The sequence below is a fragment of the Salvelinus namaycush genome, chromosome 3, assembly GCF_016432855.1.
Source record: "Salvelinus namaycush isolate Seneca chromosome 3, SaNama_1.0, whole genome shotgun sequence".
Classification (NCBI taxonomy): domain Eukaryota; kingdom Metazoa; phylum Chordata; class Actinopteri; order Salmoniformes; family Salmonidae; genus Salvelinus; species Salvelinus namaycush.
This window is the reverse complement of record NC_052309.1, coordinates 93994285-94017914: the sequence shown is the minus strand read 5'-3', so window position 1 is coordinate 94017914 and position 23630 is coordinate 93994285. Positions and strand designations below refer to the sequence as shown.

Here is a 23630-nt window from a genome sequence, read left to right as displayed (position 1 = left end):
TGTAATATCCCCCATATGCCTTAACCCCCCACGGTGCCTTCTGGGGAGGGACTTCTGGGAACACAAGACTCAGAGTTTTACACGGGGTTGAATTTGGCTTAAACTTTCCAATATGCACATCCAACCTTCCCCATTACTTAGGACAAATGGGTGAGCAGCCAGAATAGGTCTGGCATGTCCACATACGACACAGTCCTTTCTATTAAGTGTTTTGGCTGTGTATCTCATATAGGCCAACCACATATTCTCCCTTTCCTCATAACCAGTTTCAGTCCCCAATTGGTCACTATCTGAGATGTCTTTTACATTTATTACCTGTACCAGATTGGAGAGCTTAGGTGATGGCGTGGGACTTGGTCTTGAAGTGGTGGAGGAGGCCGGCTGAACCCTGGTCCGTTGGAACTGGTGGTGGTTCTGGCAGTATTGTGATGGTAACATCCCCATCGTATCCTAATCAGACAGCTCAGGACTACAAGCAGTCCTGTAAAGCCCCATCCTCTCCCAGAGAACACATCATCAGCCAGAGATCAAGCAACACTTTCACTTCTATGAACGTACACAGTGATGAAAGGTCGGGGTCAGGGATTCTTCATTAAGGAGTTGATCCCCGAGCTCTATTAGCAACGGTTCTTCTCCTTAACTCTGTGATCATTCGGCAGTGTCAGTGTGTCTCACCCTCCAAGTGCGATATGCCCCCAGGTCGAGTGAATCACCTTCTCCTTTAATTCACCTGTAATGCATATAATCTTGGACATACAGGTTTGGTTAACAAACAGTTTCTCATTTGTTCTATCTGATTATATATTTAACTTCTATGCCTATTTGTTAGCTAGATTTAACTTCTATGCCTATTTGTTAGCTAGATTTTTTAAAATTTTAAAATTAGTTTATTATCCAATAGGCCCCATCCTATCCTAGACCACAATGTACCCCTCCCCCGTTTGATACCTGGCTCTGGCCAGGTATCAACCTTACCTACTCTAAATAATGACTTAGGTAAGATTAGTAAAATATTCTTATGTTCTACATTATAATATAGGAACGCACCTTTCATTTTCCACATGTCCAATTCTCCCTTGGGCTTGGGCGTCCATTCATATCTATCTTTTACCAATTATCTGTCAAGTGACTTATCTACTTTAAAATGTATCTGTGCTGCTTATATATGTTAACCCCTTTCTCTCCTATCCTATTTCACAGCCTACCTTGCTCATTTCCTGGTCCACCCTCCCCACTCTGCTCTCAAACCTTCAAGGTCTCAACAGTGCGGGGTAGACCCCTCTGTCTGCCTTTTTCTAATAATAGTCAATAACAACTATGTGTTCCTTTGCAATATTAACTAAGTGTCTCACTGTTTTGACTTTATCTGAAATCATGGATTTAAAATTAACAACATGTCTTATAGTGTCAATCTCTAAAGTCCTTACATAACCTTAATAAACCTATCTCTATCCTATCAATAATCCTAAATCATCACATATGTCATATACCCCTGTCAATTTTAATACTATTTAAATAAAAATCTTCTAATGGCCAAAACAAATGCTAACCATATAAATCCTTTCTTTACTAATAAGCTCTCTCCCCCCAGGATCACTCCTCTAAGAACTGAAACCTATTTCTTTACATTAAGAATTTAAATGCTTATGTATTTTCCTGCCCTATAGGCTTAAAATATCTCCTGTTCAAACCTCAATGTATCATATCTTCCCCCATTTATTATCGATGACAAATGGGATTTTTTTCTGTTGTAATACCAAATCAATAACAGCCCATTCAAAACCGTCATAGCCAATGTTTAAAAACAGAATCCTGACTCCTCTGTGGTTAAAACTACAATTATGGTCAAGAGTTATAAACTCTATTATAATCAATTTACCTCAAAACTAGTATCCCAAATGACCACAAATTCATTATCCTCACTACATTCCCCCGTGGGTGATCAAACCACAGGAAAAATGCAATGAAAATAGGTCAAAAGGTTACACCACCCTTTTACACTCGTGTTCCATACCATGTCTAGACATACTAAAAGAACCCTTTATCTTAAAAAAGTCCCTTGTCTAAATAAAACTCAGAAAATAATCCTCCTAATATATATTGTCTCTCGGAACACGGAAACCCCTTAACCCAAACGTTTACCACAAAAACAAAACCTAATAATTATGATAATACCCTCAAATCATTCGTTTTAAATTTCCCCGATGTTTCATGTAACTCATTCACACAACTGTGATAAACGTGTACTGTCCCTTTAAAAATTCCCAGGCCGCCATTCCACTCTGCGGGCCGGTTATTGTTCACCATAATGAAAACAGATCACATTTAGAATACGTTTACTTATTGTTCGAATTCTCTGGTGTTACCTAAACAAAAACCAATAACTTTTAGCAACTTTTGAAAAGTAACTCAAAGCTATATGCACACATTTTCCCTCTAAATGACACAACCAATTTTCTCTAGCATAATTTAATACGGCCACACCCGGTGGGGAAAGTACAAATTGTATCCCGTTCCTCCTATAATACCCAATGCTAAATTCAAAGTTGTGGTTAAATATATGGATTTGCCAATCATTATCAAATGTTAAATATACAGGTTTAGTAATTTTATCAAATAGATTAGTATAATTCAAATAAAGATATGCGTTTACTAGCGCTCAACCTGGATTCAGAACGCAGCAACTAGCCAATACAATACCAAAAATAACTGTCTTATTCATGCATCTAGGCAAATCATCTAGTTACTCCAACTGAGTTTAGCATCAAAACTATCGTATAAGTAAAATCAACTTCTCAACTTTCTCCACTCCAAAGTGTAAACTTACCATATACTTCGCTAAATTTATATAGTATGTCAGCCAATCCATAACAATAATAACATTAGTCTTTAAATTTAACCTAAATAAGTTATTAACTGTATTCTCTCTACTCCGAATTGGTTTTAAGTTTTCTGTTATGTGACCAGCATTCAAACAGGCTCCCCGTCGACTGGGAGCACGTTGAGTGCTGCAATACTGCCATCTTCTGTCCATTCTCTGCACAGCTCTCCTCTATCGCCCATGTCCCTATCTTTAGCTCCGCTTCTGCTCTCTCTCTCTCTTTTGTGCCCTCGTTTTTAAACATGTGTGTCTTGTTCCTCTCTGTCTCACTTGCTCTTGCTTTCTCCACTGCGTCCTCTAGCCCTTTCTGCATAGATTGGAGTTTCCCCCATGTAGGGGTTCCCCCGCTAAAGTAACCTGCTTGTGTCCATTTTAGTTTTATCCCTAGCCTTGCCCAGGGAGGGAGAAATGTCCCTCTAACTGGGCGAGGTTCCTTTTTCAGGGGAGGCGGAGTTTGATGCCGCATCACCTGAGTCAGGAGTGTCTTCATTTAAAATCGAATTTAGGCCGCTCAAATCAGCTCTGACTTCTGTCAGTGTTCTGGAAGGAATTGGAGCTGGAGTGCAATGTGTGAGGTGGTGCCAAGGTGCGCCTGATCTACCTTTGACCTGAACTGAGTGTGAAGTAACCTCCTTCACTTCGTACGGTCCAGTCCACCTGGGTTCCAGCCACTTTCTCTTGTGGACTTTAACCCTCACCCAGTCACCAACTTTTACCTTTAGTGGTGGCGTGCCTCCCGGCAGCTCCCCCTCTTGGACCTTGCGAACCTGGGTAGAGAGTGCTGCAGAGAGTTCCGTCAGTAGTTTCACATAATCAGACATTTCAAATTGTTGTACATCAAGAGCGGGCATATGACCTCCCTCCCTTGGTGGACCTTAGCTTTCAACGTCTGATTTGCGTGTTCTACCAACCTTGAGACTGGGGCGGTTCACAGATCCAAATCTGTGTGTTATGCCAAATCTCTCTTCCACCTGTCTCAGGTGTTTATTATTCATTTTCGGATCTGATTTGTCGAGGAATGCCATACCCAGGTATTAGTTCTGTTTGTAGCCACTTAATGACTGACTTGCCATCTTCCCTTGCTGTTGGTATTGCCTCTACCCATTTAGAGAACCTATCTACCATAACTAAGAGATATCGTTTCCCTTGGGATACATTTTCGGCGCCCATATCGGTGTAATCTATGCTAATGTCCTGAAAACACGCATTAGGCACTGGGTATGGGCCCATTGGTGTTTGATATGGTTTCTTTGGATTGTGGTATCTGCTATGGTGGTATAAACTAGTGTGTTCGGGCTACTTCCTGTTTTAAATCGCTATTTTCTATCTTTGTATGCTTATCCCGTCCTTGATCGAAATCTAGGATGTATCATCGGTGCCGACACAGGCTTATCTCTTGTGTTTCACCCTCGCACACAAAGAGTTAATGAGTGATATCGTCGGGGGTGTGTTATCGGAATCTGTTCAGTGATTTATATAAGTATTTTCTAAAAATGATTCGGCAATATCCTTTTGGAACAATATATTAGTAAATTCAAGCGGTTCTATAACAATTGTCAGAATAATTTTAGCACTTTGGGAAATACCAACAGCACAAAGAGGGAAAAAGCAAAGTCAGCATTCAGCACGGCGGCTGGGTTAATTCACAGCTCGGCGGCTGGTATGAGCAGTATTTGGGCTCAGCGGCCGTAAATGTTACCCCGTTTATGTATTCTTAGCATGGCATTTATTCCCCAACAAATGTTTTCTCTCTATTTAATCGTCAATATACTCCCAATCTCTGGACAGTAGAACGTCAAAACTGACTATGGTTACAAATAAAAATTTTCCGACTTCACTTCATACATAACCTATTTAAAATAGGACCGTTTTCTATGCAGATTTCAGTCCATTTAACTTCACTTCATACATAACCTGATCAACAGGACGGTTTTCTATGCAGATTTCAGTTCATTTATCATTTAACTTCACTTCATACATAACCTGATCAACAGGACGGTTTTCTATGCAGATTTCAGTTCATTTATCATTTAACTTCACTTCATACATAACCTGATCAACAGGACAGTTTTCTATGCAGATTTCAGTTCATTTAATTCATATGGTCAATACAACAATAAATCATAGAATGTTCTACTCAACACAAGATATATTTTGAAGTATACCCACAACAATTTAGCAACGATTCATACTCACACTCAGTACTACTGATCAAAATTTGGTCGTACTAATATACAATATGCAGATTTTGATTTAACAGGCTCTGCTTACCTTTTGGTTGAGATCTCTGATCAGTTTCCTGAGGCAAGTCGAATGGTTGAAGGTCTCCTGGACTACAGGTCACTCTTCCGTCTGATTTGGACCGTATGACTGGTCTCTCCTCTCACACCAACTTATCGTGGATCTAATTCAGGAAGACAACCATCCTCTGCTACCAAGTTTTGTTGGTGTTTCATTTACTGGAGAGTGAGACCAAATCATGGACACTGGACAGAGTGGATTTCATTTGTAGCAAAATGGCAGGTTTATTGAGTCAAAGATATGTTGTCTTGCAGTTAAACGTGCACGGACCTAGTCATATGGCTCGGAAGGAGTCAGCTGAAAAGGATATCTAATCAAAGATTACAGCAGTTTTTATACATGGAACAATGTAGGTATAGTCTCTTCGGGTTGATCTTCTGACTGGTCCTGAAGAGTTGGAGGCGGGTCTGCTCTGGCCATAGCAGTAGCCCCATTGGTGCACAGCATGAGTCCTCTGCTCTTGGCACCCGACCAGTAGAGAGGGAGTGAGGTGTGTGTGTTCGTGCGTGATGAAATGTTTGTGTGTGTCCAGGAGTCATGAGATAAGAGGAAACTGTAACTTGCAGTTACTGTCTTGGGGCTAGGGGGTTTCCTGATTGGAGGGATGTGAGCAATTACTTAAGTCAGGAACTGTTTTGTGCGGTCTGCAGTTTTGTAACAATGGGTATCCTGTTCGGTGCATCAGCAGTTTTGTGTTTTAGAAATGGGGTGTGTTGAGCAATCTTTTAATCCTATGGTCACAAGCAGATTCTAAAACCCTATGGCCTCTTAAATAATGCTTAATATATGTGCTTGATATAATGAGCTAGGTATATGAATATATGTATATATGACAAACTTGAGATGAAATTCAGTTCTTCAAGATGAGATTACTGTTTCACCATTGTTCCTGCCAATGTGAGTGGCCTTATTGTTGATAGTGGATGAGAATAGATAAACACCAATACCTCAATCAAATCCAAACAATAGGCTATGTCCATAATGTCAAGCTGATCAATAATATATTCTCCCTATCCCAGTCTACTGTCCCCACATGTTTCAAGACGGCCACTATTGTTCCTGTGCCCAAGAAGACAAAGGTAACTGAACTAAATGACTATCGCCCCGTAGCACTCACTTCTGTCATCAGGAAGTGCTTTGAGAGACAAGTCAAGAATCGTATCACCTCCACCTTACCTGTAACCCTAGACCCACTTCAATTTGCTTACCGTCCCAATAGGTCCACAGATGATGCAATCGCCATCACACTGCCCTATCCCATCCGGACAAGAGGAATACCTATGTAAGAATGCTGTTCATTGACTATAGCGCAGTATTCAACACCATAATACCCTCCAAGCTCATCATTAAGCTTGAGGCCCTGGGTCTCAACCCCACCCTGTACAATTGGGTCCTGGACTTACTGACGGACCACCCCCATGTGGTGAAGGTAGGAAACAACATCTCCACTTTGTTGATCCTCAACACTGGGGTCCCACAAGGGTGCGTGCCTAGCCCCCTCCGGTACTCCCTGTTCACCCATGACTGTGTGGCCATGCACTCCTCCAACTCATTCATCAAGTTTGCAGACAACACAACAGTAGTAGGCTTGATTACCAACAACGACGAGACAGCCTACAGGGAGGAGGTGAGGTGTCAAGAAAACAACCTCTCACTCAATGTCAACAAAACAAAGGAGATGATTGTGGACTTCAGGAAACAGCAGAGGGAGCACCCCCCTATCCACATCGACAGGACAGCAGTGGAGAGGGTGGAAAGTTAAGTTCCTTTGCGTACACATCACAGATAAACTTAAATGGTCCACCCACACAGACAGTGTGGTGAAGAAGGTGCAACAGTGCCTCTTCAACCTCAGGAGGCTTAAGAAATTTGTCTTGTCTCCTAAAACCCTCAAACTTTTACAGATGCACAATTGAGAGCATCCTGTCGGGCTGTATCACCGCCTGGTACGGCAACAGCACCGCCCACAACCGCAGGGCTCTCCAGAGGGTGGTGCGGTCTGCACAACGCATCACCAGGGGCAAACTACCTGCCTTCCAGGACACCTACAACACCCGATGTCACAGGAAGACCAAAAAGATCATCAAGGACAACAACCACCCAAGCCACTGCCTGTTCACCCCGCTGCCATCCAGAAGGCAAGGTCAGTACAGGTGCATCAAAGCTGGGACCAAGAGACTGAAAAACAGCTTCGATCTCAAAGCCATCAGACTGTTAAACAGCTATCACTAACACAGAGAGGCTGCTGCCTACATACAGACTTGAAATCATTTGGCCATTTTAATAAATGGATCACTAATCACTTTAATAATGCCACTATAATAATGTTTACATATCTTGCATTACTCATCTCATATGTATATACTGTATTTTATACCATCTATTGCATCTTGCCTATGCCGCTCTGTCATTGCCCATCCATCTTTTATATGTACATATTCTTATTCATTCCTTTACACTTGTGCGTCTAAGGTAGTTGTGGAATTGTTAGATATTACTGCACTGTCGGTACTAGAAGCACAAACATTTCGCTACACTCGCAATAACATCTGCTAACCATGTGTATGTGACCAATAACATTTGATTTGATCTCTATAGATAATTAGAATAGGTAAGCCTACTGTAATGTTATAGGGTTGTCACACAGTGCAGAATTCATTAGAAATTGAAGCATGAATCACAAAAACATGTTCTTTACATTTTCCACAGTCGTGTAAATCTTGAGGACAGGATAACCTCTGAGTGTTGTTGAGTTCCACCTGGCATACGTTTTCTGCTGAGGTCACAGAGCTGAGGAATGCAGTGTGGAGTCTATACAATGAACTGAGACATACAGCTATGCATTTGGGACAGAGGCATGAGGGCGTGCATAACATTCTGACTCCCACACCTCAGTCCAGCGAGCCAAAATATTTGAATGGAGTTCTGGCTCCAAGCTGGAATCTAATAAGACATTTTACATGTATATAGGAGCGCCATTGATAGGCTACAGCCTAGCCTACATTTCAGTCTCCACTTTGTGTTGCATTGAAGTTGTTTTAGGCCTGAAGAGAACATACGTCGCTTTTCCATTACAATCTTTTATCAGCAAGCAATTTCATACGGTCTCCCAACCAAACGTAGGTCTCAATTGCAGGTTGATTTGAAAGCCAACACAAAGTTCTCTCAGTGTCCACAGAGTCCAGAGTCTTTGCAAGACAGTCTCTTTATGGCCGAGATTAGCATGTAATCCCCTTTTGTGGAGGGTTAGTGGATTTGGGGGTTGTTGGGAGTAGGGCAGGAAACTAGTCGTTAAGTAAAAGCTATTAGCGGTCTGGAAGACAAAGTCCTATTATTGGCCTGAGAGGCGATCCCCAAGGACATTTGAGGACTGAGGTGCTCGTTCAGAATTAAGGGGTGGGGGACGAGATTTGTCCCTTGATCAGAATGACTAATTTGTCCTATAATACATGTAAAGTAGGATATGTAATATACTGTATGACACAAAAGTCGTCATACCGGCTGTATTTCTGCCTGCTTGAACGGCGAATAGCTCAGATACACATGAAAACATTAAAATGACCCCGGGAATCGATAGAACATCGCTCAGAGATGCACAAATACGAAATAACATCAAAAATGGGTTTCCTTTAAGAGGAGGCCATTTTAAAGGTACTGTAGGTCTACATGTGTGATGGCTGTCTACCTTGTACCCTTTAGGATAGATTCTCTCGCTATAGTTTGTCAGTTCACATGAATATTGAGAGAGATTAATGTACCCTATTTAATACAACAGACATTAAAACATGGAAGGAGGGCTGGCTGAGACAGCCCTCCCAGTAACTATGCAGTGACACGATGGTATCAATCTATGAAGCCTATTTTATCTAGCCAACATATAACCCACGTTTGCTTGGGCATGTTCTCCATGAGGCTCTTGTATGGGAAAGAATGATAACACCTCTTAAACAATTATTTTTTAATGGTTCACTGTAAGCATGTGTTAGTCATCATGGAGAACACTTGTAATGCTGATCTATGACATCATACTATAGGCTGCATCTGTATATTAATTACAGTTGTATATTACTATGAAATTGTAATTTGTAATAGTTCTCATTTTCATTATATCAAGTATAGAATTAATAAATAGTTCAGCCATATAATATCATTTCAAGTTCTAATTTGATGTAAAACACAAAATGGAAGTCAAGTTGGAGTCTCGGTCCAGGATAAGTAACGTCATAATGGACCCTGGTCATAGAGGGAGAAAGGGCAACTTGAAGATCACCATTGTTGATGTACAGCTGCATTTTGAGCCCAGAGACTGTTATGGGGTTTATTCAAAACAGAACAGTCACAGAGCTAATGTGAATCTACACAACAGGTGAGGTGAAAATAAAGGTGAAATAAATTAAATTAAATAAAAAAACAGAGAACATAGAACTTGTTCTAACTGATCCCCTGGTCTATCTTCCACTGTTCTGAATAAACTCCTGAAACAAAGAAGTAGGCTATAACAGGTAATTCCTCAGCTGACCATTTGGCTACTGATCATCTAATCCAGATTGTATATTCATCTAATACACACAACTCCAGTCCTTGAAGGATGCAGTACTGCTGTTTTTATGCATCTCCTTGTCAAAATATCATTTATTTATATTCCTTATGTCTGCCCTGAGACACCAAGAAGCCAAGTATTTTGAAAGGAGCAAAAAGGATGTCAATATTGACAGGCTTAGTGTTTCTACTTTTCAGTCCATCACAAGTAAGAAACAGTAAACCCATCCGGTAAACCAGACACTGAGAAGCATTGGACTTGAGATGGAAAAGATGTCGATGTATTGATCTGACCTCTTGTTCTTGGTTATCTGAAGTGTCTCAGTGTCTGTATGACCGACTCCACTGCTCCTACCCTCATTTGTTGTGGTCTAAAGGCAGGATATTGCTGAGCAGAGAACCACCAGTCTACCATTCTTAGGGCTTTGAGATTAAGCACCTTTTGTTGAGGGATCCACAAATTAAAAGACAACTCGCTGCAACCTTAATCATATATCTTCTTTTTTCTGTTGTGTTAACACTTCCGCTTACAAAACGTAAGTTTCACATATTCAATTAAGAAGCACCTTAACATACTTTGAACCTCAGTGTCAGTCAAACTCAAAACCACTGAACTCCTCTGAATCAGCATTCGCTACCGCAACAATCACATTATAGATCTGGAATAAAGTGACAAATGACAAATATTAGCATAGGGAAATAAATACCATCTCATCGTCTAAATAATTGTCAAATAAATACATTTTTACAAAGTGTCCATCGGTCAGTGGAAAGTGCAAAGACGCGATGTGTCCTGTTGGCATAGGTAGCTATAGGGACACATTACACAAACAACCATGAAACAGTGAGAACAGACTGGGCCTTTTCCAGTGTTCACTTATGGTTCTCTAGTATTACAGGCCAATCTATCTATAAATCAATGTTGACTACTATAGGCCTAACCTCCATAAATACACTACATGACCAAAAGTCATGGACACCTGCTCGTCAAACATCTCATTCCAAAATCATGGGCATTATATGGAGTTGGTCCCCCCTTTGCTGCTATAACAGCCTCCACTCTTCTGTAAAGGCTTTCCACTAGATGTTAGAACATTGCTGTGGGGACTTGTTTCTATTCAGCCAAAAGAGCATTAGTGAGGTCAGGGACTGATGTTGGGCCTGGCTGTTAGTCGGCATTCTAATTCATCCCAAAGGCGTTCGATGGGGTTGAGTTCAGGGCTCGGTGCAGGCCAGTCAAGTTCTTCCACACTAATCTCGACAAACCCTTTCTGTATGGACCTCACTTTGTGCACTGGGGCATTGTCATGCAGAAACAGGAAAGGGCCTTCCCCAAACTGTTGCCACAAAGTTGGAAGCACCGAATCGTCTAAAATGTAATTGTATGCTGTAGCGTTAAGATGTCCCTTCACTGAAACTGAAGGGTCTAGCCCGAACCTTGAAAACAGCCCCAGAGCATTATTCCTCTTCCAAACTTTACAGTTGGCACTATGCATTGGGGTAGGTAGCGTTCTCCTGGCATCCGCCAAACCCAGATTCGTCCGTCGGACTGCCAGATGGTGAAGCGTGATTCATCACACCAGAGAACGCATTTCCACTGCTCCAGAAACCAATGGGGTCGAGCTTTACACCACTCCAGCCAACGATTGGCAATCTTACGCTCCCGTCATGGAAATTTCATGAAGCTCCCGACGAACAGTTCTTGTGCTGACGTTGCTTCCAGAGGCAGTTTGGAACTCGGTAGTGAGCATTCGCCGTTGCCGTTCTGTGAGCTTGTGTGGCCTACCACTTCGCGGCTGAACCGTGGTTGCTCCTAGATGTTTTCACATCACAATAACAGCACTTACAGTTGACCTGGGCAGCTCCAGGGCAGAAATTTGACAAACTGACCTGTTGGAAAGGTGACATCCTATGACGGTGCCACTTTGAAAGTCACGCAGCTCTTCAGTAAGGCCATTCTACTGCCAATGTGTGTCTATGGAGATTGCATGGCTGTGTGCTCGATTTTATACTGAAATAACCAAATCCACTAATTTGAAGGGGTGTCCTCATACTTTTGTGTGTGTGGAGATTAATATATATATATGTGCACCTATAAAGTACTCCATCTAGTCCAGTACTCTTTAGTTGGCATAATAAAAAGGTACACAAATGTAGTTAAATCTATAATCTGGCAATATGTACAGTGTGCACAAAAGGTATGGCTCCCCCGACAGGCTTAACACTAAGCGGATTGAACACAGACTGCTAGATAGTCTAAGCAAGTTCAAGATCTGTACAGTGGTGGTTCTGTACGTAATATCAGCGTACAAACAAACACAGCGTAGGCCCACTCATTAAGTTGCAAGACCAAATCTATGGTACATACACATACCATTCTAATTGCTATGATTACTTGAATTTAGTAGAAAACAAAAGAATAGAAAAACCCTGGTTGTAACTATTATTGCACCCATTGACTTCAAGTGAAGAGGTGGTGCCATCTAATCGAGCTAAATGAGGCATAAGAGCAGTCAGATGCTAAGAGGTGATAGCATCAGGACTCAAACAATCCAATTATCAACATCTGACCTGGAAATGTTTGCGCCAAAAACAAACTTGTAGATAAGGATGGAAAGTAGTCAAAGTGATGGACGGTAGATAATAGTGCTTATTGATGAAACCATCGGAGCGTGTCGAGGTGATAGCGTTGACAGGATTGAAGGAGACAACAGGGTACATGTTGTATAAGAGGTACAGGTGTTAGTGCACGTGCGCGCACACACACACAGAAAACACCCTTTGGGATCTGCTATTTGAGGCCCTCTCCTATAGCAATATCCTCGAGCAGTCCATTCAAAGGTGCAGAAAGAACAAATACTGCCATCACTGTCCCCAGAGTCAATGACCCTGACTCGGCCACTTGTTCTCACTTAGGTCCTCTTTGGTCTTCTGGATGCAGGTGAAGATCTCCTGGAAAAGGGCCTTGTACTCCGGCTGAGGCCCGTTGTCTTCGGGGACAGCTGGGAGCCCGATGGAGGTGGCCGAGCTTGAGAGGCGCCGTCGAGGGTAACTGACAGTGCCGTGGGAACTGTGGGGTGTCTGCACGGCCTTGTGACTGAGCCCGTCTGCCCCCAGCTGGCAGCGCCGCAGAAGCTCCTCGTATTTGACCTGCAGGAGGCAAACGTTCAGTCACTCATTGGCAATTTTCCACACTGTATAACAAACTCAAATTACTGCATAAAAATGTAATTTGCTTCACTTCCTAGACCTTTCGTTTGTCATTCTTATTCATAGGGCACATCGTAAACAAATTGAAATATTTCACCCTCGGTCTTTGTGTTGATTATGCAATAATGAGAAATGAAACCCTTTACCTGCAGTGCACTATACTGGGCATCCACCTCATTGAGCAGGGAAATTCCTCTCTGTTTCACCGCCTCTGCTCTTCTGATACATGTACGCTCATGCCCCCGCCGGATGTCGTCTGCTAGTGTCCCCTTCAGAACACTTTCGCTGTTGCACCTCTGCAGGCTGCGCCTCCCCTGCTCCCCCACCTCCTTCTCCTCCTCCTTTTGTACCAGACTGGGCTTCTCCTCTGGGGTGAAGAAGATTGTGTCAGGCAGCAGTAGCCGGTCAGGTCTCCTAACGCTGGTGGAGTAGAGTATTGTCTTTATTATGCTGAATATACAAACAACATGTACCAAGTATGAATAGAAAGTGTCATGATCGTACCTGTTGGCGTAGTCGGCCTGCCACAGCTGCCGTAGCTCCTCCACCTCTGCCTCCAGCTCCCTCTGCCTAGCCCGGCAGCCCTCCAGCAGGGCCAGTCGCTGCTCCAGAGCCCCGTTCTCCCTGGCAGTCAGCTCAGTCTCCTGTTCCGCTGCCTCCCGCTTCCCCCGCTCAGAGGCCAGAACAGCCTGCAGGGTCTGGATGGAGCGCTGGAGCACAGAGTTCTCCTCCTCGGGATCTGGGTCCTGACAGGACTCCTTCCTTGCTGTCCAGGAATGCTCCACACGCAGGCTCTCATAGGCCATGTACCTGGGACAGGGAAAAGGACTAAGGTTCAACAAGATGGTGAAAGTGGTTATAGAGGCCTGTTTTTTTATCACGTACAGTACCAGTCAAAAGTTTGGACACCTACTCATTCAAGAGTTTCTTTATTATGACTATTTTCTACATTGTAGAATAGTGAAGACATCAAATCTATGAAATAACACATCTGGAATCATGTATTAACCAACAAAAGTGTTAATCAAATATACAGTGGGGTCAAACCTGGTCAAGAACTACAGGAAACATATGATCTCTGTAATTGCAAACAAAGGTTTCTGTACCAAATATTAAGTTCTGCTTTTCTGATGTATCAAATACTTATGTCATGCAATAAAATGCAAATTAATTACTTAAAAATCATACAATGTGATTTTCTGAATTTTTGTTTTAGATTCCGTCTCTCACAGTTGAAGTGTACCTATGATAAAAATTACAGACCTCTACATGCTTTGTAAGTAGGAAAACCTGCAAAATCGGCAGTGTATCAAATACTTGTTCTCCCCACTGTATATTATATTTAAGATTCTTCAAAGTAGCAACCGTTTGCCTTGACAGCTTTGGACACTCATTCTCTCAACCAGCTTCATGAGGTAGTCACCTGGAATGCATTTAAATTATCAGGTGTACCTAGTTAAAAGTTCATTTGTGGAATTTCTTTCCTTCTTAATTAATGCGTTTGAGCCAATCAGTTGTGTTGTGACAAGGTAGGGGTGGTATACAGAAGATAGCCCTATTTGGTAAAAGACCAAGTCCATATTATGGAAAGAACAGCTCAAATAAGCAAAGAGAAACGACAGTCCATCATTACTTTAAGACATCGGTCAATGTGGAAGGTCAGTCAATGTAGAAAATTAAGAACTTTGAAAGTTTCTTCAAGTGCAGTCGCAAAAACCATCAAGGGCTATGATGAAACTGGCTCTCATGAGGACCGCCACAGGAAAGACCCAGAGCTACCTCTGCTGCAGAGAATAAGTTCATTAGAGTTACCAGCCTCAGAAATTGCAGCCCAAATAAATGCTTCAGAGTTCAGTAACAGACATCTCAACATCAACTGTTCAGAGGAGACTGCGTGAATCAGGCCGTCATGGTCCAATTGCTGCTACGAAACCACTACTAAAGGACACCACTAAGAAGAGACTTGCTTGGGACAAGAAACACGCGCAATGGACATTAGACTGGTGGAAATGTGTCCTTAGGTCTGATGAGTCCATATTTTAGATTTTTGGTTCCAACCGCCTTGTCTTTATGAGATGCAGAATAGGTTAACGGATGATCTCTACATGTGTGGTTCCCAACGTGAAGCATGGAGAAGGAGGTGTGATGCTGCTTTGCTTGTGACACCGTCAGTGATTTATTTAGAATTCAAGGCACACTTAACCAGCATGACTACCACAACATTCTGCAGTGATATGCCATCCCTTCTGGTTTGAGCCTAGTGGGACTATCATTTTTTGTTTTTCAACAGGACAATGACCCAACACACCTCCAGGCCGTGTAAGGGCTATTTGACCAAGAAGGAGAGGGATGGAGTGCTGCATCAGATGACCTGGCCTCCAATCACCCAAGCTCAATCCAATTGAGATGGTTTGGGATGAGTTGGACCGCAGAGTGAAGGAAAAGCAGCCAACAAGTGCTCAGCATATGTGGAAACTTCAAGACTGTTGGAAAAGCATTCCAGGTGAAGCTGGTTGAGAAAATGCCAAGTGTGCAAAGCTGTCATCAAGGCAAAGGGTGGCTACTTTGAAGTATCTCAAATATATTTTGATTTGTTTAACACTTTTTTGTTTACTACATGATTCCCTGTTTGTTATTTCATAGTTTTGATGTTTTCACTATTATTCTACAATGCAGAAAATAGTACAAATAAAGAAAAACCCTTGGATAGTAGGTGTGTCCAAACTTTTGACTGGTACTGTATGTGTTTTATCAGTGGTTTTGTATTGCATGCTAAAACAGGCTACTAAACTATGTGTGTATGTTAGTGTGTGTATACAGGCTAGACTTAACCCCCTCAAAGATTTATCTGCAGGGGATTATGTCCGAAAAGCCTTGGCCCAGATTAGGTGGTGTGTGTGACCTGGGGACACTCAGTCAGCACATGGCTGATAATGGCGGTAATACATAGTCATTACACTATGGACCCATATCAATAGTCAAAGTGTCTCTCTGCCTGTCTCCTTTACTTAATGTGTACTGAAAGGGAATACACAGTAGGCAGATCACTATAAGGGGAAGAGATGAGAAGAGGCTCTATGACTGCTGGTTTGACACCATTGATGATCGATAGTGCAGTTTCTATAAAAACTTTCAGAAGGACCTGTAACTTGGCCAGACACACAGTTCCTGGAATGATGTACTTTAACTTGGCCAGTGACAAACATTCAGGCTAGCTGAAGTAAAACATTCCCCTCAAGGCACATGCTTGTTACTGTACTTTAAAAATAACATTTAAGGTAACTTCCTCTGTTTATTGTTTGTTATTGTGTTCCCTCTCTTAGCATGCACATAATCTCAGTTACTATAATCAGAGTGCAGGAAATTAATGTTGTGACACAAAGTTCACTGTGACCATTCCCACTGCAGAATGAGAAACCAAATTAGCTGGCCTTAGAGTTGGTCTCTTGTCTCCATCTACTCTCTTCTCAGCCTAGTCTTGGTTGGCATGGTTGAGATGAGAATTAAATTGATCAACATTGATTTGAGCTGAATAAAGCTGAACACATCTGGTTCTGTGGTGGAATGGCTATGTTTTAGAGTAACAATAACATAAGCGGTTTGTTGGCACCAGGTTCAATTGCACAGCTGCAGGACACATACATGCACACACTCACTTGTCTTTCTGCAGGTCATACAGTTCTTTGAGGCAGGACACACTCTGTGCTCCGAGGTTGTGTCTCTGTTCGGCCAGTTCTCTCCTGCTCCGGTCAGACTGGGCTGTCCTCAGCTCCTCCACCTGGGTCTGCAAGTCCTCCATGTGGGTCTCAAGACTGTTGATCGTTTCTGTCAGGCTGAGAGAGAGGACAAGCATAGAAGTGGTTCGAATTACTGAGCTTTGCGGAGAAAATTAATTTAGCCAAAACCCTGCCTCTTAGTAAATTTGGGGTCTAAGTATTTATACTGGGGGAAAAAATGTTTGCAGTTACTATTTTCAGAAAGGAATCAAAGTCCTGAGTCTCACCAGTTGATCCTCTGCTGGGCGACACGGTTGTCCAGAATCAGCCTGTGGTTGCCCTGCTCCAGGTCTCTGGCCGCCACATCTAGCTGCTCGTATACCTTAGCATGCTGGTCATTCATGTGCCTCAGCAAATCCACCTGCTTAGTCAGGTACTGGGAGGAGGTCAAAGGTAATTGCCATTGAAATAGGATGGATAAAACAGTTTTTGGGTACACTAATAGGGTCCAGCGTTTGTCAGGTGATAGAGTTTATACTGTATGTAAGTATTGATCAAGCATTTAATTATGGTTCTATTATGACTGTTACAGTATTTCAATTCTCAGAACAATGATCCATTACGAAACAGGTCAGTGCGTCTTCTGAAGAGGACCAGAAGCACCGAACACACTTTTGGACTGGCAAAACACTGTGGCTTTGTGACCGGAATACTTTATGCAAGCATAGGGCTGGGACATATACCACTTAGCATTATCAGGATGGGTCACTGCCACTTGTTAAAGGACTCCTAAGTGATCCCCCTGTGTGCCCTCGAACCATCATGACTAATTCAAATCATTAGATTTTGATATTAACTGACTGGCAGACGAGGCATAGGAGGATAAATCCCTAACCCACATCACTCAGTGATCTCCTTCAGAGAGACACACTTCAGTTGAAAAATACGTCAATGGAACTTTGAGCTGGTTCAATTACATGTGAAAGATACCTTACTGATCTTGCAGTCAAAAATGTACAAAGACCTTAAGAGTCCAAAGTGAAAAAAATAGCAGTGTCACAATACTGTCACAGTAGTTGCATAGGTGACAATAGTACCTTGAACTTTACATATCTATCTAACCGTTACCTGAAAATAAAAAGCATATATTCCTCTGTTAAAGGATCCAACCCTTTTTTTTCAATTTTCACCTAAAATGACATACCCAAATCTAACTGCCTGTAGCTCAGGACCTGAAGCTAGGATATGCATATTCTTGAAACCATTTGAAAGGAAACACTTTAAAGTTTGTGGGAATGTGAAATTAATGTAGGAGAATATAACACATTAGATCTGGTAAAAGATAATACAAATAAAAAAAACATGTGTTTTCTCTTTTTGTTCCATCATCTTTGAAATGCAAGAATAAGGCCATTACATGACTTAGAACTCTAAGCGTAATTTCGATTTTGGCCACTAGATGGCAGCAGTATCTGTGCAAAGTTTTAGACTAATCCAATGAACCGTTGCATTACTGTTCAAAATGTTGTATCAAGTCTGCCCAAATGTCCCTAAATCGGGTTAATTGAAACATTTAAGTTTATAACTGTGCACTCTCCTCAAACAATAGCATGGTATTATTTCACTGTATTAGCTACTGTAAATTGGACAGTGCAGTTGGATTAACAAGAATTTAAGTTTTCTGCCCATATAAGACATAGCTATGTCCTGGAAAATGTTCTTGTTACTTACGTCATGCTAATCACATTAGCGCACGTTAGCTCAACCGTCCAGCGGGGGGACACCGATCCTGTAGAGGTTTTAACCCTCTAGTCTAAGACCTCTGTCTTGACGTTTAACCCCAGGATGTCCGACTATACCAACTGTCCCGTTCTATTTGAATTACTGGAGAGACCATCTAACTGACAGCAGGTCAACAAAGGACCTTAAAATTCTTTACAGTGCTTATTATGAGGCCAATGCCTTCAGTGCTTAGAGTTGTAATCCCATGTATCTGACCATCTCTATATGTGGTGTCTGTACCTGGTCTTAGGCTACTCTTGGGCTATTCCACGGTAACAGAATGATGGTCTGTGCTGTGTGTGCCGTCATTCTGTTACCAAACGTTGCCTCTGCACTGTTCTTCAAGTAAGCGTGTTCTGGGTAAAATTTTCTGTGGAAATTGTTAAAAGTAGTCCTTGTACATGAAGTTGTATGTTTTAATTTTTTCACTTTGCGATCATTGGTTTTTATTTTACGTACATTTGAAAGTGGAAAATTGGGAGTCTCAGCATCATTCTGTTACTGTGGAATTGCCATTTTTCATTAATGTTAAAATCCCCTGTGATTGGTTGTGTGCTGAACGAACACGTTGCGCCTGAACACCGTTTGAATGTATCACCTGTTTGTGTGAACTCGTTGAGACTGCTCACCGGACACATACTGCTTGTTCCACCATGGTCACCCAAAGCTAGCACCTGCGCAGTGCACATATTTGCTAATCTTTGTACAGATCTGTTGTTCATGCTTATTTGTTTGGAAATGAAGTGATTTATTGTACAAATCAGACCTGTTCCGCATGCCCGGCACCTATAGCTCAAGTCAACCCTTGTGAACAAGCAAGGAGTTCATACTTAAGAAGTGGTCACTAGTCAGGATGATGGAGGAAAGGCAGAAAGGTCTGATACGAAAATGTCATGTTGTTTGTACCACTACCCTAACTGAGAACATGTGTGTTTGAGTACTCAGCAAGATACATCCCGTGAATATAGTGAGGGTACTATTAGGGAACCCCAAAATGTTGGTCGTTAAACACACCATCACATATCATGAGGTGCGAGGCAGGAAAGAGCATTTGCACACCAAGTTCTCTTAGGCTATGCTGTCTAAACACAGCCTTAGATACCCTGTGTTGAGTGGCAGGATAACATCAGTAGTAACTATGTGAAAGTTCACTACCTTGACTAAGCCTTTGGCTACTGAAGGAAGCATAAAGCCATTGGCCACTGCTCTCCTTACAGAGAGGTGAAAGGTGTCCTAAAGGTGCCTTAAAGATAGTAAGACAAATACCTGTCCTTGCATTGCACCATGCCAAGGACCAATTAAGTCATGAGCTAATCCAGACAGGCTTTCACTTGATCCCATTTAACGAGAGGAAACTAACGATCGGAAGAGCCTGACAAGAAAAGAGATTTGGGGGAGAGATTAGTCAACGTGGACTTTCGGCTCCCATTGATGGACTTGTTGGTCTGTGCGTAGGTTCTTTTTCCTAATGACGTCATACAGTTGAGCTAAGCTTCTTATTGCTTTTGAACACCGAAGCCCTGTTTTTGTTTACATACAGGACAGGTGCAATTCCTTCGGAAAGTATTCAGACCCCTTGACTTTTTCCACATTTTGTTACGTTACAGCTTTATTCTAAAAAAATTCTCAGCAATCTACACAGAATACCCCATAATGACAAAGTGAAAACAGGTTTAGAAATTTTTGCAAATTGATTCAAATAAAAAAACAGAAATACCTTATTTACATAAGTATTCAGACCCTTTGCTATGAGACTCGAAATTGAGCTCAGGCGCATCCTGTTTTCATTGATCATCCTTGAGATGTTTCTACAACTTGATTGGAGTCCACCTGTGGTAAATTAAATTGATTGGACATGATTTGGAAAGGCACACATCTGTATATATAAAGGTCCCACAGGTGACAGGGCATGTTCGAGGCACAGATCTGGGGAAGGGTACCAAAAACAATTCTGCAGCATTGAAGGTCCCCAAGAAAACGGTGGCCTCCATCCTTAAATGGAAGAAGTTTGGAACCACCAAGACTCTTCCTAGAGCTGGCCGCCCGGCCAAACTGAGCAATCGGGGGGGGAGAAGGGCCTTGGTCAGGGAGGTGACCAAGAACCCAATGGTCACTGACAGTAAAAGGCACATGACAGCTTGCTTAGAGTTTGCCAAAAGGCACCTAAAGGACTCAGACCATGAGAAACAATATTCTCTGGTCTGATGAAACCAAGATTCAACTCTTTGACCTGAATGCCAAGCATCACGTCTGGAGGAAACCTGGCACCATCCCTACGGTGAAGCATGGTGGTGGCAGCATCATGCTGTGGGGGTGTTTTTCAGCAGCAGAGACTGGGAGACTAGTCAGTATCAAGAGAAAGTACAGAGAGATCTGAAACCCTGCTCCAGAGTGCTCTAGCCCGAAGTCCAGCACGCTAGCGACTGTGCCGCAAAAGCATGCTTGTGCGGCAGAGTCGATATCCGTGCTTATAAACCCAGGGTCGTTACACTACTTTCTCCTTTCAAAGAGCGCGTCCTCGCGCTAGCTTGCGACTCTACGTCTTACAGGAACGCGCTCACCGGCCAAGCACACTCACTGCCGTGGATGCAAGGTCCGATCACTTCTGACACCAATGTAATGAAACAGGCAGAGAGCAGGTCTCGAACCCTCGACCTTCTAGCCCAAAGTCCAGTGCGCTATCGACTGTGCCACAAAAGCATGCTCATGCGGAAGAGTCAATATTAGCGCTTATAAACCCAGGGTCGTTACACTACTGTGAAAAGAGTCTGAATACTTATGTAAACGTGATGTTTTTTAGTTTTTTTATTAATTAGCAAAAATTGAAAAAACTGTTTTTGCTGTCATTATGGGGTATTGTGTATAGACTGATGAGGGGGAAAAAAACAATAATACATTTTAGAATAAGGCTGTACCCTAACAAAATGTGTAAAACGTTGTGGGGTCTGAATACTTTCCGAAGGACAGGTTAGCTAAGACTAAGTCAGTTTGGTGAATGAATGTAGGGCTACTCCAGTGGTACAGTATCTGCAAAATTATAATTTATTAATAAGCAATATTCCAGCCATAGTGACCTTCAGAGCAAGGTTTAAAAAGTGATTCATTCATATTACACATCTTATGTTGCCGACTGATTCTAAATCATTGGGGGAAAAAATTAGCCTACAATGTGGTGTGCGTGTTTGTATTTGCTCTCAGTGACCTAGTATGATCATATTTAGACTAGCTACCTCAATCTCCTGCAGCTGCTCCTGGTTGGTGGAGTACATCTGCTGCAGCCCCTGCTCCAACTCATGGTTCCGGTCCAGCAGGGTCTTACCCAGCTGAGCCGCCAAATGGAGATCTGTAAATAGATACACGCAAACAAAACACATTCATTGTATATGTAACAGGGTTGGTTATGTTTCCAACTTGCCTCTAAAGAAAGGTGTATTTAAAGTTCAAGCATTCTTATTGTTTAGTTCAATTCCGATGAAAATAAGGCGTGTTGTTATTGGCCCCGCTTGCAGAAAGGGGGAGATCGCGAACGTCAGTTCTCCCCAGTATGAAAAATGTGACGCAAGGGGTAGGTCACGTTCTGAATACTGTTTTCTGTTTTTATATTTTACAATGTGTACATTGCTGATTTATACATGTGTGGGTATATGGTACCTGTTAGGGATTGAGTGGCTTTCTGGGATATGCTTTGGTATATCATTGCTGTATAGAAGTGTGTTAGCTAGCATGCACCGATGTAATGGTCACATAAGCCCACTGCTAACACAGATGTTTTCATGCTACAGATTTTGCCATCGACAGCCATCAACATCATTAAGCCCTGCACAACTAACGTGCTGTTTCCTATTTAACAAATAATAAATAATGCTCAACTGGGACCACTGGCTGGGGTGATTTATTTGGACAAAACACAGCGCAAGGAGAGTACGATTATCACTGTTGCATATACACACTAAACATGGATCAGTTCACACTTTCACAAATGTGTACACACAGTATGTTAGGCTCATTTAGTCCAATATTGGGCTAACATTACTCCTTTTAGTCCAAGGACCTTACATGTTCTGTTTAAAGGTGAATTGGCTCTGGCAGCCAAAACAGCCAAAAACTCCATCTAAATCGATTCTCAATTGCGGTATGGTTCTAGAAACATAAATCCCTCTACTTTCATATCACATCAATATTATTTCCAAATGCAAAATACACACTTCCTGTACACAGATTTAAGCGGTTTTAACACAGTTGCAGCCGACAGTATTTTTCAGTGACAACACGTTTGTGGCGTCTGACTTTCCGTTTACACACGTGTTCGGAGACGCAGATAGCTAATTTGCACAGGTAGTCAACCTGTTTTCTGGAAACAAGCACTGTAACATGGAAATATGGCTGTGTGGGAACCATAACAAAATAAAGGTGTATCAATTTAACCTTTTGTTTTGTATAACGAGAACGTCTAGCAACCCAAAGGTTGCGAGTTCGAATCGCATTGCGGATAACTTTTGTATTTTAGCAACTTTTTCAACTACTTACTACTTTAAGCTACTTTGCATGTTAGCTAACCCTTAACCTTAACCCTTTTAGCCAACCCTTCCTTTAAACTAACCCCCTAGCCTAGCTAACGCTAGCATCCTAGCCACCTAGCTAGAATTCGTAACATATTATATTGCAAAGTCGTAACATATTGTAAGTTCATTGCGGTTGCAATGTTGGCAATTGCATGTCTGCCACTGAAAATGTAATCAGCCTGAGTGCAATAACCGTGAGGATATTCACTGATTTTGTCTAGGACAGTTTAAAATTACCTTGTAATTATTTTCCAATCTGTAACCTCATATGACTGTATAATAGTGGAGTCGTATTGCAATAAGAGGCTGGTGATTGTTCTCTCTCAGCTGCTGCTGTTTAGGGCGCAACCGAGCTATCCCTCCCTTCAACGCCCGCAACACAAGTATCTTACCGTGCTCAAGGTCCTGTTTGCCATACCATGGCTCCTCATCCTTGAGCTCAAACTCTTCCTCCACTATCATATCGGTCAGCATTTTCCACTTTACAATTGTATCCCAATAGAGAGTGCACGCTCCACCCGGCAGAATCCTAAAACACCGGTGTGATAAACAGCCTGGAGTGACCAGACAATATCCTCTGGTGTCGTAGTCCGGTGTCTTTCTGCGGCAACGTGGCAATCTGCGCAGCCGGAGAACGAA

At 42.2% G+C, this 23630-nt stretch overlaps 1 protein-coding gene across 1 annotated transcript; it reads right to left on the bottom strand.

Moving 5' to 3' along the window:
• Nucleotides 1-11720: 11720 nt before the first annotated feature.
• LOC120044721 (cerebellar degeneration-related protein 2-like) lies at nt 11721-23599 on the bottom strand. The gene is made up of 7 exons (XM_038989400.1): nt 23384-23599; nt 21660-21772; nt 16935-17083; nt 16588-16764; nt 13436-13741; nt 13078-13351; nt 11721-12871 (listed from the first exon to the last, which is right to left on the bottom strand). The coding sequence occupies exons 1-7, from the start codon at nt 23463-23465 to the stop codon at nt 12602-12604; spliced, it is 1371 nt and encodes a 456-aa protein (XP_038845328.1). The 5' UTR covers nt 23466-23599; the 3' UTR covers nt 11721-12601.
• Between the last annotated feature and the right edge of the window lie 31 nt (nt 23600-23630).